The following is a 19,890-nucleotide window of genomic DNA, read 5'->3' on the forward strand; positions in this document are numbered from 1 at the left end:
TAATTCACATTAAAAGGTAACTGATTAGATACATGTAGTTACTTTTAGACGTGTTTAAAGCATTTTATGCTTCATACATGTGATTTCTGATCCATTTCCGGTGGTTGCTTTCAAGACAGTTTTAGTTTCAAGATCAATATTCCTCTGAAATCTTCTGAATTTATGCGTTTACTGGACTGAATCAAAAGCAAAAAATGAAAAAGAAGAAGAGCGGCACAGATGATGCAGGCGAGGGAGCAGAGAGAGAGAGGCCTAAACTTCCCTCCAGCTGGGAGGTGCAAACAGCACGCCTCACGTAAATCTTATTTAAGAGTGCCTGGTATTAATTACAGAGGATATGGCTGTCAAAACAACCTAATGGGGGGAAATCAAGCTCCCTCAACACCAGCTGGCCTGCTGACAGAAGAGGATTGCAGACAGGTAGGTTTCTGCTTCATTACTGAGTCTGCATTTCTTAGCGATTCTCCTCTGAGACGCTTCACCATCACAACTTCTGCTTTCTAAAAACAAGCTTAGTCCACATTTAGAGCCCGATTACTAGCAAGGGAATATTTTGACTACATCTTAATTTCTAAGGAACATTTTCAAGTGTATCCAGGTAATGAGGGATTCATTTGTGATGCTTTAGGAGGAATATATCCAACATGAAGACGTGCATAATAAATAGGTAGCAAAAATTAATTAAAATAGTCAAAAATGACCAATTTTTAGTGTTTAAAACTGAGTTTGGATGTAACTAGTTATATTCACTCACTTTTTTAGAAAAAAATGACTTTTAATTAAGAGAATTTTGTTCTTCTACTGTTACTTCAGTAATTATATGAAGAGGTATTTCTACTCTTAAGTAAAATTTCTTGATTTTTTACCCACTGAATGAAAAAACAAACGTTTAACCTAAATTTCACCAGACATAGACCTGCAGTATTTGTTAAAGTTTTATTTTAAACTCTTTTAATGATGTGGAAACATTTCTTTTGCCAAATTTGGTTATTTTTTTTGTCGTTTTTGTCCTTAAAATACCTAAATTTCCACTCAACTGTATATTTTGGTCTGTCTGATTATGCAATTTTTAAATATTAAGTGATTAAGAATTAAATTAGTTACTCAGTACTTTTGTAGACTTTTTATTTTATTTGAGTAGTGTTATTATGAAGTAAATCTACTCAAGTAATATTTCTGGATTTTAACCCTAATACACCAGAAACTACAGTTTTTGTTTATGTTTCCTACATTTTTGTTTTATTGAAAGAAACCGATTTGGAAAAATGTATCTTCTGCCCGATTTTGTTACTTATATAAATTATTATTGTTAAAATACCAATTATCTGAATCCGAGAATCTCTGCAGAAACGGACGATAGCTCCCTGATGCAAAGACTCTCAGGAAAGCCGCTGGTCAGGGATGGATGGAAAAGCTCTGCACAAAAAGGCAGCTGACTGTTGGAAAGCAGACAGCTGCCAGCGCTGCATGGCGGCTTCGCTGGAGAGAGAAAACATGTTCAGGTGGTGACAACTACAGCCAGAGTCCTTTACAGGAAACCACAGGAAGAAAACTCAAAGATTGGAGCTGCTTCAACACAGTTTTATTCAAGTAAAGGTGAAAAGTAACTATCAAGAGCAAAAAAGTATTTGGTAAAAAGTCTACTGAGTTCATTGATCAAATTATAAATAGGATAAAATATACTTTATTGATCCCCCAGGGGAAATTGTTTATTCATATTAAGCTAAATAAATACTAATAATATAACCATAAGAGATAAAGTTTATAAAATATATACAAAAATACCCAAGAGTGATGTATTTCAATATGACTGAATATAAATAAATACACAACCATGTTTTTAAATATTTCAATCTAAAAATAATCCATGAATTAGTCAAGAGAAAATTTGCTCATTGTAAAGTCTGATGGCTGCAGACAGAAACAATCACTTAAAATTTAAAAAATCATAAAATCACACAGGCAAAAAATATAAAGTTTACAGGAGATATGGGGATTTTAAGAACCAAAAAACAAAACAAAGTAAGGCAAAATAACATTTTCAAAATTAGTTTATGCTAAGGAACGACACATTAATACTCTCAGCAGACTTCCTCTGATCATATTGATCGTCCTTTTTTTCAGGGATTTATGAGAATAAATACCACAAATGTTTATCTCTGTTTAGCCTTCCTGTTATCTGTTGAAAGTCCTGCTCTCTCTCTCTCTATTATGAAGCACGTCTCGGTCCGGGTCATAAATCCGATTCTGTCGCCTGTCAGAGTCAATGAAACTGAAACTCGTCAACAGCTGATTTTTTTGTAAATCTTTCTAAGGTTTTGTTGTTTTCTTTCCACCAACATCTTCAGTGTTTCTTTTGAAAGACCCGGTTTTAAGCAATTTATTCATCATTATTTTTAAATAACAGTAAGCTAGCTAAGCTAGCTGTAGCGTCGCACTTTGAGCTGACGTCACAGTAAATAAACTGTTGCTTACAGTGGTCCGCAGTACCCTGCGGACCACTAGGGGGCGCCTGGGGTCTGGTCTAAGCAGCTGATTTTGCTATCAGTGCCAGATGAACTCCAAGTTTTGTGTTTGTCTTTGACAGGCCAGGAGGCCCTTTAGACAAAAGTGATTAAAACTCGTTCAAATCCAGGATTGATTGGCCCCAAGTCCTGCTGGACTGAGTCCAGAGAACAAGCTTCATTTTGGTGACGAAGAGTCATCCGGCACTATAAACCCCTCTGAGAACTTCAGGAGGAAAATCAATGGTTTCATTACCAATGTAATTACTTGATAACATGATATCCTCTGCACTGCTGGGGGTTTTCTTCTTGGTGCTTTAATGACAAACTGGTAGATAATGGATTTGTTTCAAAGGTGAATAAAATTACTGTCAGCAATATCACTCCTAGACTAAATTGAATCCAAAAAATTGAGACAGTCGCTAAATCCTTTCCTGATGCTGCTGATATTTCATTTCATTTAAGCCAAGAAGGTGATAAGTAAAGGTTACTTTAAGCTGAAAAATTGACTTCAGCTCAGTTTAAGATAAAAACTAAAAATAAACTATTACCCAACAGCAGGACGAAACCATTTGAACGCAAACATAAATAACTGATTTGCATCTTTAAAAAAATGTTTTAAATAGACAGTCTGCACATCAAAATAGTATTTTTAGTGACCTTCAGCGGCCTGGACCGCTGGGACGGCAGATCGTTATGATCTTTAATGAATTCAGGGTGATAAAAATGGCGCTCTGATATGTAAAGCACACACAATTTTTGCTGCTTCTATGCAGGTGGCTTGCCAGAGGCACACCTACCGCACAAAGAGTTAGAAATACAATGAATAGTTGAGACAATGAGTATGATAAAGGCTTTTAGTTTCCTTCCAGAAGAGCAGTTTTGCTATTTGTATTTCAAGTTTAAACGGCACATCGTAGTTTGCATCCCAGCAGCGCTGTAATGACAGTTCCAGCTGTCAGGACAGTGTGGGGAAAGTAACTGCAATTAATTTTCAAGTTAAAGAGGTTTTTGCTTCCCACTGCAACATGACAGAAGCACTAAGCATGTCTGAATATTAATGAAACGGTGGCCTTGAACAGCAGGCTTTTGTCAGGACATTGGATCAGATTGATCACTTCAACCTGGTTCCCGCAGCATGGTGGCGCGTCGGCATCGCCACCAATCATCAAACGGTTTGAAAGGACGAGAATCAAGTTAAAAACAGGCAGACTGACGGATTAGAATATTACAGCAATACTTAAAACAAGTCAGATATAAAAACAGAAAGGAATCTTCTCACCTTTGAGACTTGAACACAGTTCATTAATATATTTATTAATGAACTTGTTTACGTGGCTTTTATGTATATATAGAGATCAAGCTTCTCTGCCTTTTCCCAGTGCTAAATGCAGAAATTAACCAGTCAGAAACAACCTATCAGAGCCAGGAGGAGGAGCTTAGCGCTGTCAATCACTCTCATGCTCACCTATGCCTGACACAGTAACAACTTTTGCTAGATAAATTGTTCAAGAGGAATACATTATTGTGGTAAATGATAATTTTGTTGTTTTGACACCATTTTCAAGTAACATAATGGTAATAGCAGAATATGTTCTTAAACATCTAACTTCTAAAGTCTTACGAACATTTAACACTTGAACTGGAAGACATTGTAAATATGCAAAATAAACAGAAACTACAAATAAAAGGAATTATAAATGATTGAAATTATTGAGTTTGTTTCAATTTATTATGCAAAATATTGATTTATTCCAATCGGCCAATGCTCATCTCATCCTGCTTGCTCTTTGCTAAGCTAAATGTGGTTCACAACAACATAGCCTGTTATGATTGCTAACACTAGTTAGCATAGCCTTAGCAAAAACGGCAAATTTGAGAGTAATGTCAGTTGATCACAACTGAAAATTTATTTGAGGCTTTTTAAGAATTGTACATTTGAAAAGGGGGAGAAAACAACAACAGTTTAATATGTACTAATATATGAACCAGAAATATAGCTGAAGATTTGTTCAGGGTAATAGGGCTATCTAGCTAAGCTAACATCACCTTAGGCAGTCAAAAAAAATGCCCTGCACACAGGTGTTTTTAAAGAACATTGGTTAGGAACCAAATATTGTGAAATTTACGTTTAGAACTTGAAGTATGTAAGAAATAACATGCTATATAAGGTCTCTGTGCCTGGCTAGCCAGGTAAATATAATGCTAGCTTAACTCGCAGTTCTAAATGCCTTCTGATGGCACTCGTTATGAACCAATTCACTAAAAATATAACTAAAAAGTGCATAGTAACTGACGAGGTAAACTAGTAGCAATTAGCTGGCTAAGCTAACTGTGATGAATAGTAGAAAATGTGATCTGTACAGGAGCAATGAGGAAACAAGTACACATTGCAGTCCACTTCACAAAGAAAACAAATGTATAGAAATGTTTTAGTGATGGATGTAACCATCAAAGATGATGGCTTCTCACTTGCATTCCAGTTTTTAATTATGTGTTTGACAGTTCTTGATTATTTTTCTGCTTGATGTCAATTATTTAGACATCTTTTCCACAAACAGCCCATGTGCATTTCAACGTGTTTTTTTAAGGGATGAGAATTATTGGATAAGTAGGGATTAGGAAAATTATTGCCAACTGAAAGATAATCAGTCATGCAGTAATTACCCAAAGATCAATCTTTGTCCAAACTCTCATATTCAAACTTTTTCATTGTAAGATTAAGGATTGTTTTGAATAACAACCAAAGTTTATTTTTGCAATGAACCAACAATAAAACTCAAAAAATGCAACGTAAGTGTCATTAAAGGAATATTTGCTGATATTTATTTTGATTGTTCTTATCACTATCCTCCAGACTGAGCGGATTTTAGGGCAAAATTTTTTTTAAACTTTCAGCACATCCAGTCAGAACCGGCAGAAATCTTCATTATCATTTCCATTTCCTTGCCAGGCTACTGTCAACAGAGCAAAAATGATGAGCCCTAGTTAGCCAGTAATGCTAACAACCATTAAAGATGACTGATGGCGCTGAGCACTTGGTAATGCGCCGCATGCGTGTAGCTCATTTATTCATCAAGAAGTTACAGCCGAGTGAATCTGACAACACTTTCCCTCTTCTTTATGATGATTTTCATGAGGATCTAAAACAGAAGAGTTATTTTAAAGTTTCACATCCTGGTAAAAGTATCAGAACACATATTATGCTGCTGTAATATCATTTAATTAACCTAATAAACTTATATTAATCATGATTAGGTGTAATAAAAGTAGTACCTGGTGCTGCCTTTAAATGTATTGGGGAAAAAAGGTTCTCAATGTACCTAAAAACTTCCCTGCTTTGAAAAGAACTCTATTCAGTGTAGAAAAAGGCCGTCTTTCATTACCAGTCAAGGCCCGTGCATGCCAGCTATCTGCCGCGTACGCCCATTTGAGAAGATTAACTGCAGGAATATGCTTTAGTGTGTGATAACAGGGAAGTCATATCACATCACCCAAGGTTGTTACTTGGGCAACAGCATAGCCATCAATCAGGTGGGTTGTAATCTCGGAAGAAATCGTTGTCAGCATGCAAATTATTGTGACATTTTACACTGCCTGCAAGTGAACACACGCAAGAGGGGGAAAAAACGTAAATAGGATTGTAAAATGAGGAATATGTGTGCTTTCTAAGGAGCTAGTATGTCAATGAGGCATTCGATTTAGCCCAGAGGGAACATCAGTGCCATATTTCACCTATGAATCAGTCACATCAGCGTTTGACCTGCATGCAAGAGTCACATTCTGCAGTGGAAATCTGACACAGTGTGCAACATATTGATGGAGGTTCTTGAAATGGAGAAAACTGATCATGTTGTCCAGAAATTTCCTTCTATTGGACAACAAAGGCTGATTCTAGTCTCTGCAATAAAGTTGAACCAAAGCTTAATCTCTTAAATGACATTAAACTGCTTTGTAACAGGAAACACCACACTCTATGGACCCCTTGTTATTGTTTACATCCGGATATTTCGCGCATGTGCACAACGCTGGCAGGCAGAAAAAAAGGACGTTTCTTAAATAAATGAGACCTGGATCTGTAGGTGTTATTAATTCAGGGCTGTAGCCACAGCAAGAGGGGAAAATAGCGCAGAAAACCGTTAAAGTACAACTTTAAAGCCGCGTTTTACCCCCTTTCTCTGATACGCGCAAACGCCACTTCCTCTTGCAGGACTCAACACCAAAAAATACTCAAAACATTTCACACACAACAGAACAGAATGTTAAATCCGTCACAGTACCATGTTTTAGGCGCAATGTTTATTTTGCGATTATTAATAAGTGATCACTATAATAGATTAGCTATTGATGCTATTAGCTAATCCAACACTGTGGTGATTGATTAGCTACCAATGTTATTAGCTAATCCAACACTGTGGTGATTGATTAGCTACCAATGTTATTAGCTAATCCAACACTGTGGTGACAGATTAGCTACTGATGCTATTAGCTAATCCAACACTGTGGTGATTGATTAGCTACCAATGCTATTAGCTAACCTAACACTGTGGTGATTGATGCTATTAGCTAACCTAACACTGTGGTGATTGATTAGCTACCAATGTTATTAGCTAACCTAACACTGTGGTGATTGATTAGCTACCAATGCTATTAGCTAACCTAACACTGCGTTGATAGATTAGCTGCTGATGCTATTAGCTAACCTAACACTGTGTTGATAGATTAGCTGCTGATGCTATTAGCCAATAGAGTAGCTACCGCTGCTATTAGCTAACCTAACACTGCGGTGATTTAAACTACTGATGATTAGCTACCTAACTATTGTTGATTTAGCTGCTTGATAGCTGCTGATTAGCCAATAGAGTAGCTACCGCTGCTATTAGCTAACCTAACACTGCGGTGATTTATTGGCTACCAATAAGTAAGTGAATTTAAAAAATGTAAAGTTGAGCAATTATATGGTCAGTAAAAACTATGTTTGCGCCAACATCAAGTCTTCACTGCGCAACAAATACGCCTTCTTAAACTGCAGTCTGTACCACAATGGACACAAGACATTAATTTTTACATTAAGAGACGAGAGTTAATGATGTTAACTGAGTTTTCCCTGAGGATCATCATGCAACAGACGGCACTCATCCTGCACACAACAAACCAGTTTATCCCCTGCAACAGCGCTGACTGGACTGTTTCTGGACAACACACCTGCTCATCTGTCCCACTTTCAGCTGCTGCACACAACTTGCTGCTGATTTTAGATTGCGCCGTCTCTGGGGGCTCCAGCTCATTAAACGAGAATAATACAAACAAGCATCAACGTGAGGTTAAACAGTCAGAAACGCTTTGGAAAGCGTCATGCTTTTAGTTGCACTTTAGTGACAGCTCTTGCTGAAATGGCTTCATTGATCCTCCATTTTTCAGACTCATTGTTGGCTGATGGGTTTCTGCATTCAGAGAAAACTAATAAAAGCAGCACTGCTTCAACATATTTTTGTTGAAGTAAAAAAAAAAAAATAGCCGTACAAGAAATTGCTTAAGAGTAAAACAGTACTTGGTAAAAAGTGTAGTCAAGTACGGAGTTACAGATCAAATGATCATTTAATATTTGAAAATTACATCATCAGATGAACCAAAATATAAAGTCAAATGGAAATGTTGGTATTTTAAAAACCAAAATAACATTTTTTTAAATCATACAAGTGACAAAAAGCAAAACCAGGCAAAAGAAAATTTTTCCAAATTGGTTTCCATCAATAAAAAAAAAACTTTAAAGTTAAAATTAGCCATCCCAATAAATAACTCAAGTAAAAAAAATACTTGGTAAAAGAAGAAGTCTACTCAAGTACTGAGTAACTGATCAAATTATTAATCATTTAATATTTTAAAATTATAGACAAACCAAAATGTAATTGAAAATTTGGATTTTTTTTAAAGACAAAATTGACAATAATTCATATAAGTAACTAAAAACAACAAAATTAGGCAAAAGTAAATGATCCCTAAAATTAGTTTGTTTCAATAAAACTTTTATAAAACCTGTGTGCCTGGTGAATTTTTGGTTAAATCATCTTTGTTTTTCTCATTCAGTGAGTAGAAAATCCAGAAATTTTGCTCAAATAAAAGTAGAGATAAATCATAATAAATGATTTTGAGAAGATGTGACGACCCAACCCTGCCTGCCTGCGTTCTCCCTCTGCTCTTTATCCGTCTGCATCAGATCTGCGTTTCCTGCCTCCTGAGGATTAACTCAGCATCGATCTGCTCGCTTACGGACCGAGGGCACAATGAAACTGTTGTTTATGTTCAACCTGTGCATGTTCATCGTCAGCTGCCTTGGTACGCGTCCCTTCTGTAAAGCTCCGGTCGCGTTAACAGCACCTATAACTTCCTTTGAGCTGTCAGGGATCCGAGGACACGGGACGGCGTGTGGGATCGCTCATGCAGCAGCGCTGGGTGACGAGTCAATGAAATAGCAGGGCCAAACAATACATTTCAATAAAGGCTGCAGACTGGAATGGTGGATACAAGGACAGGGCTTGGAAAACATCGTCTCACGTCACGTGTGGCCGGAGATTCTGGAACGAACAGAAAAGCAACAAACTGGTAATTATTTTGCAGAGTTCCACCTAAACCACTGGTTGATGCCTTGCATCCATCCGATATGTCAAACAACAGACGCTTGTAGGAAACAGTGAGTCTTGAGATCAAGATGATTGATTGTCAAATGTCATTGTTAATAGTTTTCAGTTTTATTTCAGGGTTTCCCACGGTGCATCATAAGTCTGACGGGCCACCAGGCTTTACTTGTGCCATATTCATATTTTTTTAAAACCAAATTTTTTTCAGGTTCATCACATTATTCTTAATTTGTTGCGTCTCTTTGGTTCACTCTTGCTTCATTTTAAAAAGTTTATAAAGCGAGAATGTTTCATTATAGTAAGCTGAATGTTTTTACAAATAAATTAAATCAAATCGAAAGCAACAAATTTTGTGGCACCTTACCTTTTCTTTTCTAAGATTTTAAATTGTCTGTATTTACTGCCTGAACTGTAAAATCATATCAAGGCTGGTCTTGAATTCAGATCCGCCCAAAATCACTTCAGAACCTGTAAATGGGCCTCGGGCCGCACTTTGAGCACCCCTGAGTCACATGTGGGATTCATGCATGGAGGAACTTCCATCACCCAGCACATTTAAGCTGCTTCACGTATTTTCCCAAAGCTGCTCTTTCATTCAGGATTCATTTCAGTAGACGGCAGTAAAAGCAGTAAAAGTGTCCACTGAATGCGCCTCAGCCTGGAGGAGCCACTTTGGGAGCTTAGTGGGTATCAGGGCCTCAGGGGACACATGCTGGACGTGTTTGTGATTTCAGATCCAGCTCGAGTGTCTGTCTTCCGATCCTCCGCCGCCAGATGGGCTGTCACGACCCGGCTGGCGTTTTGCCGAGCCGACACTCGCTGGAGAGCGGCCCGGTAGGTCCTGATGATTCGTCCGGTTACGTTCCCCGTGGTGTCAATCATCGCAGAAACACGTGGCGTTTTGTTTCTGTTTGTGGTTTTGTTTTCCCGTTTCCTGCAGTATTTCCTCTTTATAGTAGGAGCTGCTGCAGAAGTTACACTGCAAAAACACTAAATCTTACCAAGTGTTTTTGGTCTAGTTTCTACTGCAAATATCTTAGTAAACTTGAAATAAGACAAATTAACTGACAAGTAACTTTTCAGCAACATTGAGGCTTGTTTAATTCAATAATTCCTGAACATTGATAAAAATAAATAAAAATGAGCTCCATTAGCAGATTAACGTAAAACAATACATTTTCCCATAACATAAATTAATCTGTCAATAGAACTAGATTTTTTTCATCAATATTAAGGGATTATTACTTAAAACAGGCCTATATCTTGCTGAAAAGTTTATTTAAGTTACTTTGGATTTGTTGTACTTTTTACCTTTACTTGAGTACTTTTATTTTAAAGTATCTGAGTAAAAGTTCTGGTTTTCTACCCACTGAATGAAACATAAACATGTTTTAACCGAAATAAAGAGACACACCTGCAGTTCTTGTCAAAGTTTAACAAGTTTTTTATTGAGAGAAACAGATTTTATTGTATGATAACACATTTTATTCTGATTTTTGTTATGTTTTTGTCATTTTTGTCCTTTTAAATACCAAAATTTCCACTAAACTTCATATTTTGTCCCGTCTGATGTAATTTTTAAATATTAAGCGATTGATAATTGGATTAGTTACTCTAATTGAACAGACTTTTTTTTACAAAACACTCTTTTTACTCTTGTGTAATTTCTACTTTTTACTTTTACCCGAGTTAAAATATGTTGAAGTACTCTTACTTGAGTACTTTGTAAACAGGAATGCAGAAGTAAACACATTTTATCTCCTGGTGTTGAAATAATAATAAAAAATCCATATTCTGTGTTGCATTATTCATTCCACAGAGATAGATGTTGCGCCGAGTTTTATTTCTCCGACTACTCCATAAACAACTTCCCCAGTATATTTGTTTTTTTTTCTTTTACGTTCACACTCAGGACATCTCATCTCATCACTGACTGTGTTTGAGAGCAGCATGAAAAAGCATCATCAACACGCGAATGACAAATCCGATGGCTGCATCAGGGGAAGGAGAGGAAGGAGTTTATGAGGACGAGTGCAACGGAAATCAAAGTGCAGAGATGATTGAGGGAGAAACGCTCTTCCTAGTTCACCAAGAAGGCAAGAAATAAAAATAATAAAAATTAAAAAAAAAATAGGTCAAGAAAAGGATAATCAATCTCCACAGAGCCCAGAGAAGAAGAGAGTGTTAACTGTGCATTACAATGCAGAGTCAGGTTCAATGAGAGCCGAGATCAATACTCGCCAAATTTGCATTCGTGTTTGGCCTGCAGTGGCCCAACGAAGCCGCGGTAATTAAGGAGTCCAAATGCGTGTAAACTCAGTTTCCTTTCTGATCACTTAAACATTTAAAATATAAATATTAAAAGGTATAAAACCCAAGGAGCAATCACCTTCACTTTAAAAACATTGACAGTCTTTGCAGTTACGCATCTCACAAAACCAAAAAACCAGTACCATAATAATAATAATAATAATAATAATAATAAATTAATTGGATTCCGCAATGTCTAAGAAAAACATGTCAACAGAAATGTGATCAATGTGCTGCTGCTAGTTGGTGAAAAAACAAATAAATGACTAAGTGAGCATTTTGATACAAAGATCTATGCTGTGTATTCATATTCAAAATTACTTTATTATTCCTAAAGACAAATTAAATTAAATATGTGGGCGAATTCAACTGAACAAAACTGTGATGGAGTACAGAGAAAATTTCTGCCAAAAAATGTAGGCAGAGGAAAGACTTTAGCTGCTCAACCTCTGATTGGTGGAATCAACTCGCCCACTCTTTGGTTACCAAGCAACTACCTGCTGAGTAACTGGTGCAGCAGCAGTTTCAGGTTTCACCTGAAACAAGTAGGATCTGAAAATGTGAAAAGAAAACTAGAAAAAGTACTTTTTGAAAACTTTTTTATAGTTGGTATGCAACACCAATTTTTTTTTTGCATTTTGTTCCAACTAAGTTCAACATTGTTTTTCCATGTGTAATATCATTTAGTTAGCATTATTTAATGTAATTTTAAATATATGTTTTTCTAGCTTGGTGCTCCTAGGTGCCCTCTGGTGGTGTGGGGGATTTAAGCAGCCTCTTAACTCACTTATGTCTTGGGCTGGCTCTGCTTGAATATGACAATATAAAAACTTAAACGAGTGTAAATACTTTTAAACTGATTGGGAGTGAAATGTGATGAAATAAGGGGTGACTTAAAACATTTGTACAATCAAGTAAGAGGCGCTGAAGTGAAACTTTCATATTCTCATCATGAAAAACGAACAGAGGGTGATCATGGAGGGATTTTCTTGGCTTTTGCTGATGCAGAGATTAGCAAACCTCTGAAACTGGAGGGAGCTAATTGGGATTTAGTGTGCACATGCAGTACCGCAGGGCTGTCAGGGGCCAAGATAATCAAACTATCCTGCTGTGACCGAGAGGAGGGGGGAGAGAAAAGGAGCAGCAGGAACTGGAGACACAAACGGAGGGAAGGTTATATCATGGTGTGATGCAGGAGAGGCACCGAGTTATACACAACCAAGATACACCATTTATACATCTAAATTTGTAGCAAAATCATTTGAAAACATGCTTATATTAGAAAGAATGAGCCAAATATTTAAACATTTACCAGATTAGAATGAGAAATCTGATCCAGTCCAGAAGAGTTTCTGTATGATGAATATAAAGAGTAAAAACAAAAAAACATGGCAGTGTTGTGATTGTTGGCTTCTCAGCACTCACTTCCTTACAGTGCAACACTGCCCTCTAGTGGTTACCAGATGTAATCTTACCTCTGAGATAAACACTGTATAACTTTATTACATTTAATATAGTGTTTTGTCATGTCATCAAATCAAATCAAACTGTGACGTGTTTGACTAAAATAAACCAACACAAAGTGATGTCTGGTTGAGAATTGGAAGAAAGAAATATTTTTAAAAAAAGAGAAAAAAAAAGATGCCAGACGTTTATTGAACCCCCTTTACTCTGATACCCCCAAAACTTTAATTAATTTGCTCCCCAAAAGAAACCAATCTTTCCTCCAGTCATCCGGTTTCTAAATTCTGGTTGTTTTTTGTTTTTGTTTTTTTGTCTCTTATTAATTTCACACGAGTCTTTTCATGTTTGTTGAACTGAGTTTGTTTTGATCCTGAAATGGCTGCATGAGATTGTATTTTTCTCTTCTTTCGTTGTCTGACCAAAAGCTGTGAACTGAATTGCCCTTTTTGTAATAAAGTTGTTTCTTGGCTCTATTTAATCAATCGATGAGAGCTAACCTGTGTGCAAGTATAGGGCCTAAACATGCTGAGAAAAACAACAGTCATGTAAAAAAAGAAAGGGACACATAGTATGTATTCAATAATTTAGTTAGAAATTCAACAAAACAGTCAATGACATAAGATCTAAATTTGTAGAATGACATTGCTTCAACTTTAGAAACTTCCCTGACACTTCACCAGTTTATCAAGTCCGACCACAGCATCACCAGTTGCTAAGTTTCCATTCAATCTTTCCCTAATGTCAAAAAAACTCAATATCACAATGGTGGTGTTTCCATTAAATCAGAAATGCAATTAAAGTCACGCAATAAGTTCAACTTCCTGTTGTCTTCTTTGTCGTTTCCGGCAGGAGTAGCATCTGGTTGTTGACAGAATCTGAGAAGATTGGCTTGTTTTATTCATTTGTTTTCTCACTTACAGCATAAATATCTCACCACTTTTCTATCTGAATATTGAGTTTAACAGGAGAAGCCATCTAAAATATATAAACCCAAAACATCTCAATATATACAGAGAGTGGATTATATAGAGACAGGATAAAGGACTTTCTTTCCTCCATCCGTTCTTCCTTTCGTCCCTCGTATTGAATTGTGTTAAAGAGCCGCTGATAAATCAAGATATCTTCTCGTTTAAGTTTGGAAACTGGATGTAACGTAAAAAAGACCTTGAAGTTTTAAAAGGTTGTTGCAGAGCAGAGCTCATTTAAAAACAGCAGAAACGCACAAAAGTGCTGAGCAAAGAATGAATAAAATTTGAATCTAAAATAAGTGAAATGATTAAAGGTAAAAATAAAACAAAAGTAAAACGTCAACACTAAAATCTAACAGAAAATCAACTTTTATACATCAGAAATACATTCAATTAAGTTTTTAAATAAAATATATATATATATTATTGCTTAAAATGCAACAATGACTGAATCTAAAAGTAAAACTTATTTAAAATGCACAATATATATAAATATTGTACAGTATTATTGGCTTACTTAATGCTCTTATTACGTTTTCCCTCAGAAAATTTCCCTTTTTTTCAAGTGTGTACTCCAACGATTAATCGATTATGCAATTAGTTGATTATTCCAATTGATTAATTGTCTCAGAACAAAATTAAGACAAAAAACATGAACTCAAAAATTTTATCATGTTTGAAATAAAGAATAAAAAATTTTATAAAATAAGTAAACATTAAAGTCGGGATAACTGAATCTGTACTGGAAACACCTTAAAGTAGAGTTGGGTTGTAACTAGTTACATTTATTTAAGTAACGTTTTTTGGGGGGAAATTACTTTTAGGAGAAATTTTACTGTGTACTCTTACATCTACTTCAGTAATCTTATTATGAAGTATTTTTTCTCTTACTTGAATAAAATTTCTTGATCTTTTACTCACTGAATGGAAAAAAACATGTTTTAACCTAAATTCACTAGACACCGTTTTTTTTTTATTGAAACAAATTGATTTGGAAACATTTTCTTTTGCCTGATTTTATTATTTTTTCCAACTTCTATGAATTAGTTTCGATTTCATCCTTAAAATACCAAAATTTACACTTACCTTCATACTTTAGTCTGTCTGATTATGTAGTTTTTAATATAAAATGATTGATAATTGATCAGTTACTTAAGTAGACATTTTACCAAATACTAATTTCTAGGAAGGCTTCTTATTACTCTGAAGTATCATTTCTGGATTTAAAGTTTCACAAGTTTTTATTGAAAGAAACTTATTTTCAAATGTTTCACTGGACAGATTGTCATTTACGTGAAAAACTTTCATTTTTATCCACAAGAACACTAAAACTTTATATTTTGTTCCATCTGAAGTAAAGTCAGATGGCTTTTTAATCAAATATTTTTACTATTGATAGCTACTTTTACTTTTACTTGAATAGAAATCTGTTGAAGTATTTTCTACTCTTACTCTGGTTTATTATTGGTGTCCCATTTCAGTCTCTGTTACAAATATCCAAAAGCATCACCAAAGTCTTACTTCTCCACGCTGTCAAATAGATTTCTCAAGTATCTGAAAATAATCTAGAGAAGCAGCCCAGTTGCTCTCTTTTGCTCTCAGGTGTTTATGAACCTGTCAGGCTGCCGTCTGGAGCGGACAGCCGTGACCGTCGGAGGCTTATCCGGTCCAACACGCCGACCCGAGCAGAGCCAATAATCCACAACGCAGCCGCTGCAAACCCAAAGACAAAACCAATCGCTCATCAAAAGATGCATTTTCTCTCTCTCCAAAGCTGTAAAAATGGGCACGATTACAAAAAAAAACAAAAAAGGAGTTTGACACTGAAACGGAACCAGATACTGCTGTCTGGAGAGCCGCTTTGTCTCAATCTATTTTTCCCCCTCACACGTCGTCGGTGGGAAAGATGAGATGAAACGAACTGGAATTAGAAACACGCTGGGAGAGAAAGGACACTATAAATATTACATGGATAATAAAGTCAACCTGCTGGGAATAAAAACTAAAGCAGAGAGGAAAACACCAGCTAAATATTCAGAGACGTGTTCCAAAACTCTCAATACTGCTCTAAATGTTTGTTTATCTAAGGAAATATTTCTAAAACACAGTAATTAATTATTAGAATACATCTTAAAATATTAAAACTTTATTTTACTGAAACTGGAACATCAGAGTTTTACCTACAAGTGTGCATTTATCCAATAAATGAAATTTGATTTAAATCATGTTTAACCCCATCCCTCAAAAAAGCTTTTGCCAGATGAACCTTCATTCAGCTCCTTCAGACTAGCCAGCAGCGATTAGCAAACACCTGCTGGACCTGCACATCTGCTGAGCTCATTATAGGAGCTTCATCTCAGTAAAAAGCTGGTAAAATCTTCAAGGGTTAATAGAGGAACCATGTTGAGATGACTTCCTGAAGGCGAAGCTTCAGAAAGAGATTTTTAAAGAGAGAGAGGCCCAATTTCAAGGAGTAAAATTTTATATGTGACGTGGTGACACGGCTGGTGAGGCACTGACTCAATCCAAATCATAAGACCCCCAGCATTTTATTGTTTACATACGGAAATTCCCTGCATGCCGACAACACTGAGGAGCAAAAAGACTTTATTTCCATATGCACTTTATTGTGCTATAAGTTGGCGCTATGTGCCTGGAAAACATAAATTCCAACCTGTTTTTGAAAGGGGAGACATTCTGCTTTTCAGGCAGTTTCGTTTTTTTTCTTTAGTTTATTCTGATGAAACACGCTTCATAGACGGTAAATGTCTAAATAACTGCCAGGTATTGAAAGTTAAAATTGTCAATGGTCAAAAATATTTACTCACAGGGCATTTAAAAAACTTTATACAATTAAAATAAGCAAAAATATCCAGGAGGAGATTTGAAACTTAAAACCATATACTCCAGAAATCATCCAGGAAGTGTAATAAATGAAGCTGCTCCTTGATTGGCTGCATCAAACGGCATTGCTTCCATACTTCATCTTACAATTAAAATACAATTAGCCAAGCGTCACTTTCAAATATTTTAGATTTGCTCAACAGGAGAAAAAAATCCACAAATCTGAACATTTTCTTCAAATAATTTTGAGTTATGTTCCACAGAAAACCCTTGAATACTGAACAACAATGATGCATGTGTCCTCATAAACCTATGTTTTAAAGTTATTTCCCTTTTTCTTTCATTTTGAACAATAAAAAATTTCCACAAAACAAACACAACCCACTGCACTGCAGTGGTTATTCCACTAAATATTGATTTCTGATCTCTTCCTGAGTTAAAACATCAGTATTATTGTTTCTAAATTAACATTAACTTGTTTTATTTTCATTATTGAGGTCTGAAGTCACTGCATATTTTTGTTATTTTCACCATTTTTCATTTTCTGCTAATAAATACTCAATCTTTGCTTGGAATTTCAGACAGTAGTTCATAGAAGAACAATCTGAGTAAAATTAAGAGACAAATTTAAGTGGTCTCCTAATAAAAATAAAACAAAACTTCCAAAAATATTTAGTGAAAACAAATTTGAAAAGCCTCTCCTTAAATACAAATGGGCTGCAGTGGGCTGAGCCCCCAATGTCAGGATTATCAGAGCACTCCTGGAGAAAACGGGCCGAAATTCTGGGGATATTTAATTGTTTGAGCCTCTCAGGCACATAAAAAACAACTAATACGAATAAAAAGGAGAAATTATAGGAAACATGTCCAAAAAAAGCCCCTACAAGACAAACAATTGTGTCAGTTTTCATTAAAGCGAACACTAAACACCTCAGCAGCATTTCTTCAATCCAAACCATTTAGCAGACTTTCTAAACAGAACCTCTTCCATCAATGCTCGCAGCAGCACAAATCGATATTTCCACCAGCGAGGGGTCTGCTTGAGGAGGCTCCCTGCAGGTGTCATGTATTCCCATGATAAGCATTCATTCGTCATCTGCGCTGATGCTGACAGAAGCACATCTGTAGAGGAAGAGCCTGGCTCTGCTCCTCTTTGAGGAAAAGACAGTCCTGCTGTCCCCTCTGTGTCCTCCCACATCCTCCATCCCTCCTCTCAGCAGCAGAAGTAATGTAGGTCACAAGAAAGAGGAAATAAAGACGAAAAAATAACCAGACTGGATCATTTCGCCTTCTTGTGATGGTCCAAACTAACCAGATAAATCCCATTTATTTACAATATAAAAACATCAAAAAGAATCGAGAAAACCTGCTAAAATCAACCATATTTTAAGAAAAGTTTCATATAAAAGTTCAGTTTCCATCAGCAAAAAGTTTAACCAATTCAATTTTCATGACAGATGTCAAACCGAGCCGAAAGCTGCGTGAAGCTCCAACTCCGAGCTTCCGCCATATTTCCCCTCTCTCACGCACACACGCATGCACACACGCAGAGACACGCACACACACACGCTGCAGCGTTCAGACCAAACCCAAACTTGTCGCAGAAAGTTCCGCTCACCTTCCCTCCTTTGGAGCATCTGCGGTACGCGTTGGTGGCTCCCGCGGTTTGATTCATGCTGGGAAGTTCTGCAAAAAACAAAAAAAGGCACATAGCGCTGCAGAAAGATGAAGTTGGAGCAGAGAGCGGTGCGGAGTTTGGGTGATAATTACCAGGTGCGCAGCGCTGATTGATCGCTGATTGATCCTCCTGCGCGCTAAGATGAAGTGCAGCTTTGAGATCTGGTTACATAAGAGTAAAATCCGTGGTTAGTTCACTTCTCCGGGTTACACATTCCGCTCCGTGCGCGCAGTTTGGAGAAGCTTTGGAGCGCCAAGCAGCTCCGGCTGGAGGAGAGAGAGACGCGTTTGGAATTGCGCAGAAATGCGCAAGCGCATCTCCGCTGTGACGGCTCCGCCTGTCAACATGAGCGCCCACTCCACAGCAGAAAGCTGTGAGGGTTCACCACTGTAATGCCACGCAGCTTAAAAAATACGAACGATCCACAACAGTTATAGATTGGTGTTTCAGTAAAGTAAAACTCAAAGTGACATATTTTCACATTTCCACTGGTTTTAACTTTATTTTTTGCAAAAACTCCTTGCAGAAAAAGGAGTTCTGAAAAAATTATCATCTTTTCTTCAGATTAAACATATAAATCTAATTATAATCCCGGCAAAATGTTAATAATTTTAAAGAAACTGGCTTAATCAGAAACTTGTAATTATCTCTTCTGATGAAATTTAACTTTATCTTATCTTTTATTTTTATTTTTGTTGTAATATTTTATGTATTTAATGTACTTTTGCACATTTGTTTAGAAAATAGTCACGTTTTTTTAACTTAAAGGTGCATATTGTTTTATTTTATCCATTTCACTTTTTCTAAATTTTGCTTAAGATCATTAGAAAAATATTGCTTCATGTTTAGACAATATCCCATTGTTTATTTTTCCTTTATTGTAATGAGGATGTCTATAGATTAAACAGAGTTAAAACACAGAAAATGTGTTTAAATTTTTAATTCTATTCTGCATAAAATTACATCTGTTTATATTGGAATAAAAAAAGATTTCTGTAAATTAAATTAAAAGTATTAGGCTATTCAACAGCTGACAGTCAAGTAGACAGAAATAATGAGGCTCTTTGCAAGAGAAGCTGAATGCATTCAACTAAATAAAAGAAAGTTGAGTGGAAGGAAAAAATGGGATAAAAAGATTTTTGATCATTTGTCATTTCTTTTATTTTTCTTTTTTTAACTAGAAAGTTTTCTGATTGTTGGTTTGTTTAATCAGCTTTTTAAGAATTGATTTAATTCCTATTCCTGTTTAAAATAAATTAATTTTAAGTATTTTTCACAGTAACTTTGTTTTTGCACTGAAAGAAAGAAGCCTTATTAATCATTCAAAGAATTCTAGATTCCTTAAAAATAAAATAAATGTCATATGAATCTGAAATGTATTCTGTTTTTTGTTATTGATGTAGAGCAGCAGCATTTTTGGATCAGCTGCAGCTGAAGGTTTGATCTTTCAGGACAAAACTGTTGCAGTAATCAATGCATCTAAA

General features: G+C 36.0%; 1 protein-coding gene across 1 annotated transcript in view; it reads right to left on the minus strand.

Moving 5' to 3' along the window:
• dpp6a (dipeptidyl-peptidase 6a) overlaps nucleotides 1–18,656 on the minus strand; it is a 221,183-nt gene extending 202,527 nt beyond the window's left edge. Inside the window, exons 1-2 of the mRNA XM_055059390.1 lie at nucleotides 18,499–18,656; nucleotides 18,347–18,414 (exon numbers count right to left, since the gene is read on the minus strand). Coding sequence (XP_054915365.1) covers nucleotides 18,347–18,403 — 57 coding nt within the window. The 5' untranslated portion in view covers nucleotides 18,404–18,414; nucleotides 18,499–18,656. The remainder of the gene's footprint in view (nucleotides 1–18,346; nucleotides 18,415–18,498) is intronic.
• Between the last annotated feature and the right edge of the window lie 1,234 nt (nucleotides 18,657–19,890).

Source organism: Poeciliopsis prolifica, unplaced genomic scaffold, assembly GCF_027474105.1.
Source record: "Poeciliopsis prolifica strain line A6 unplaced genomic scaffold, Auburn_PproV2 SCAFFOLD054, whole genome shotgun sequence".
In the NCBI taxonomy this organism is placed as follows: Eukaryota; Metazoa; Chordata; class Actinopteri; order Cyprinodontiformes; family Poeciliidae; genus Poeciliopsis; species Poeciliopsis prolifica.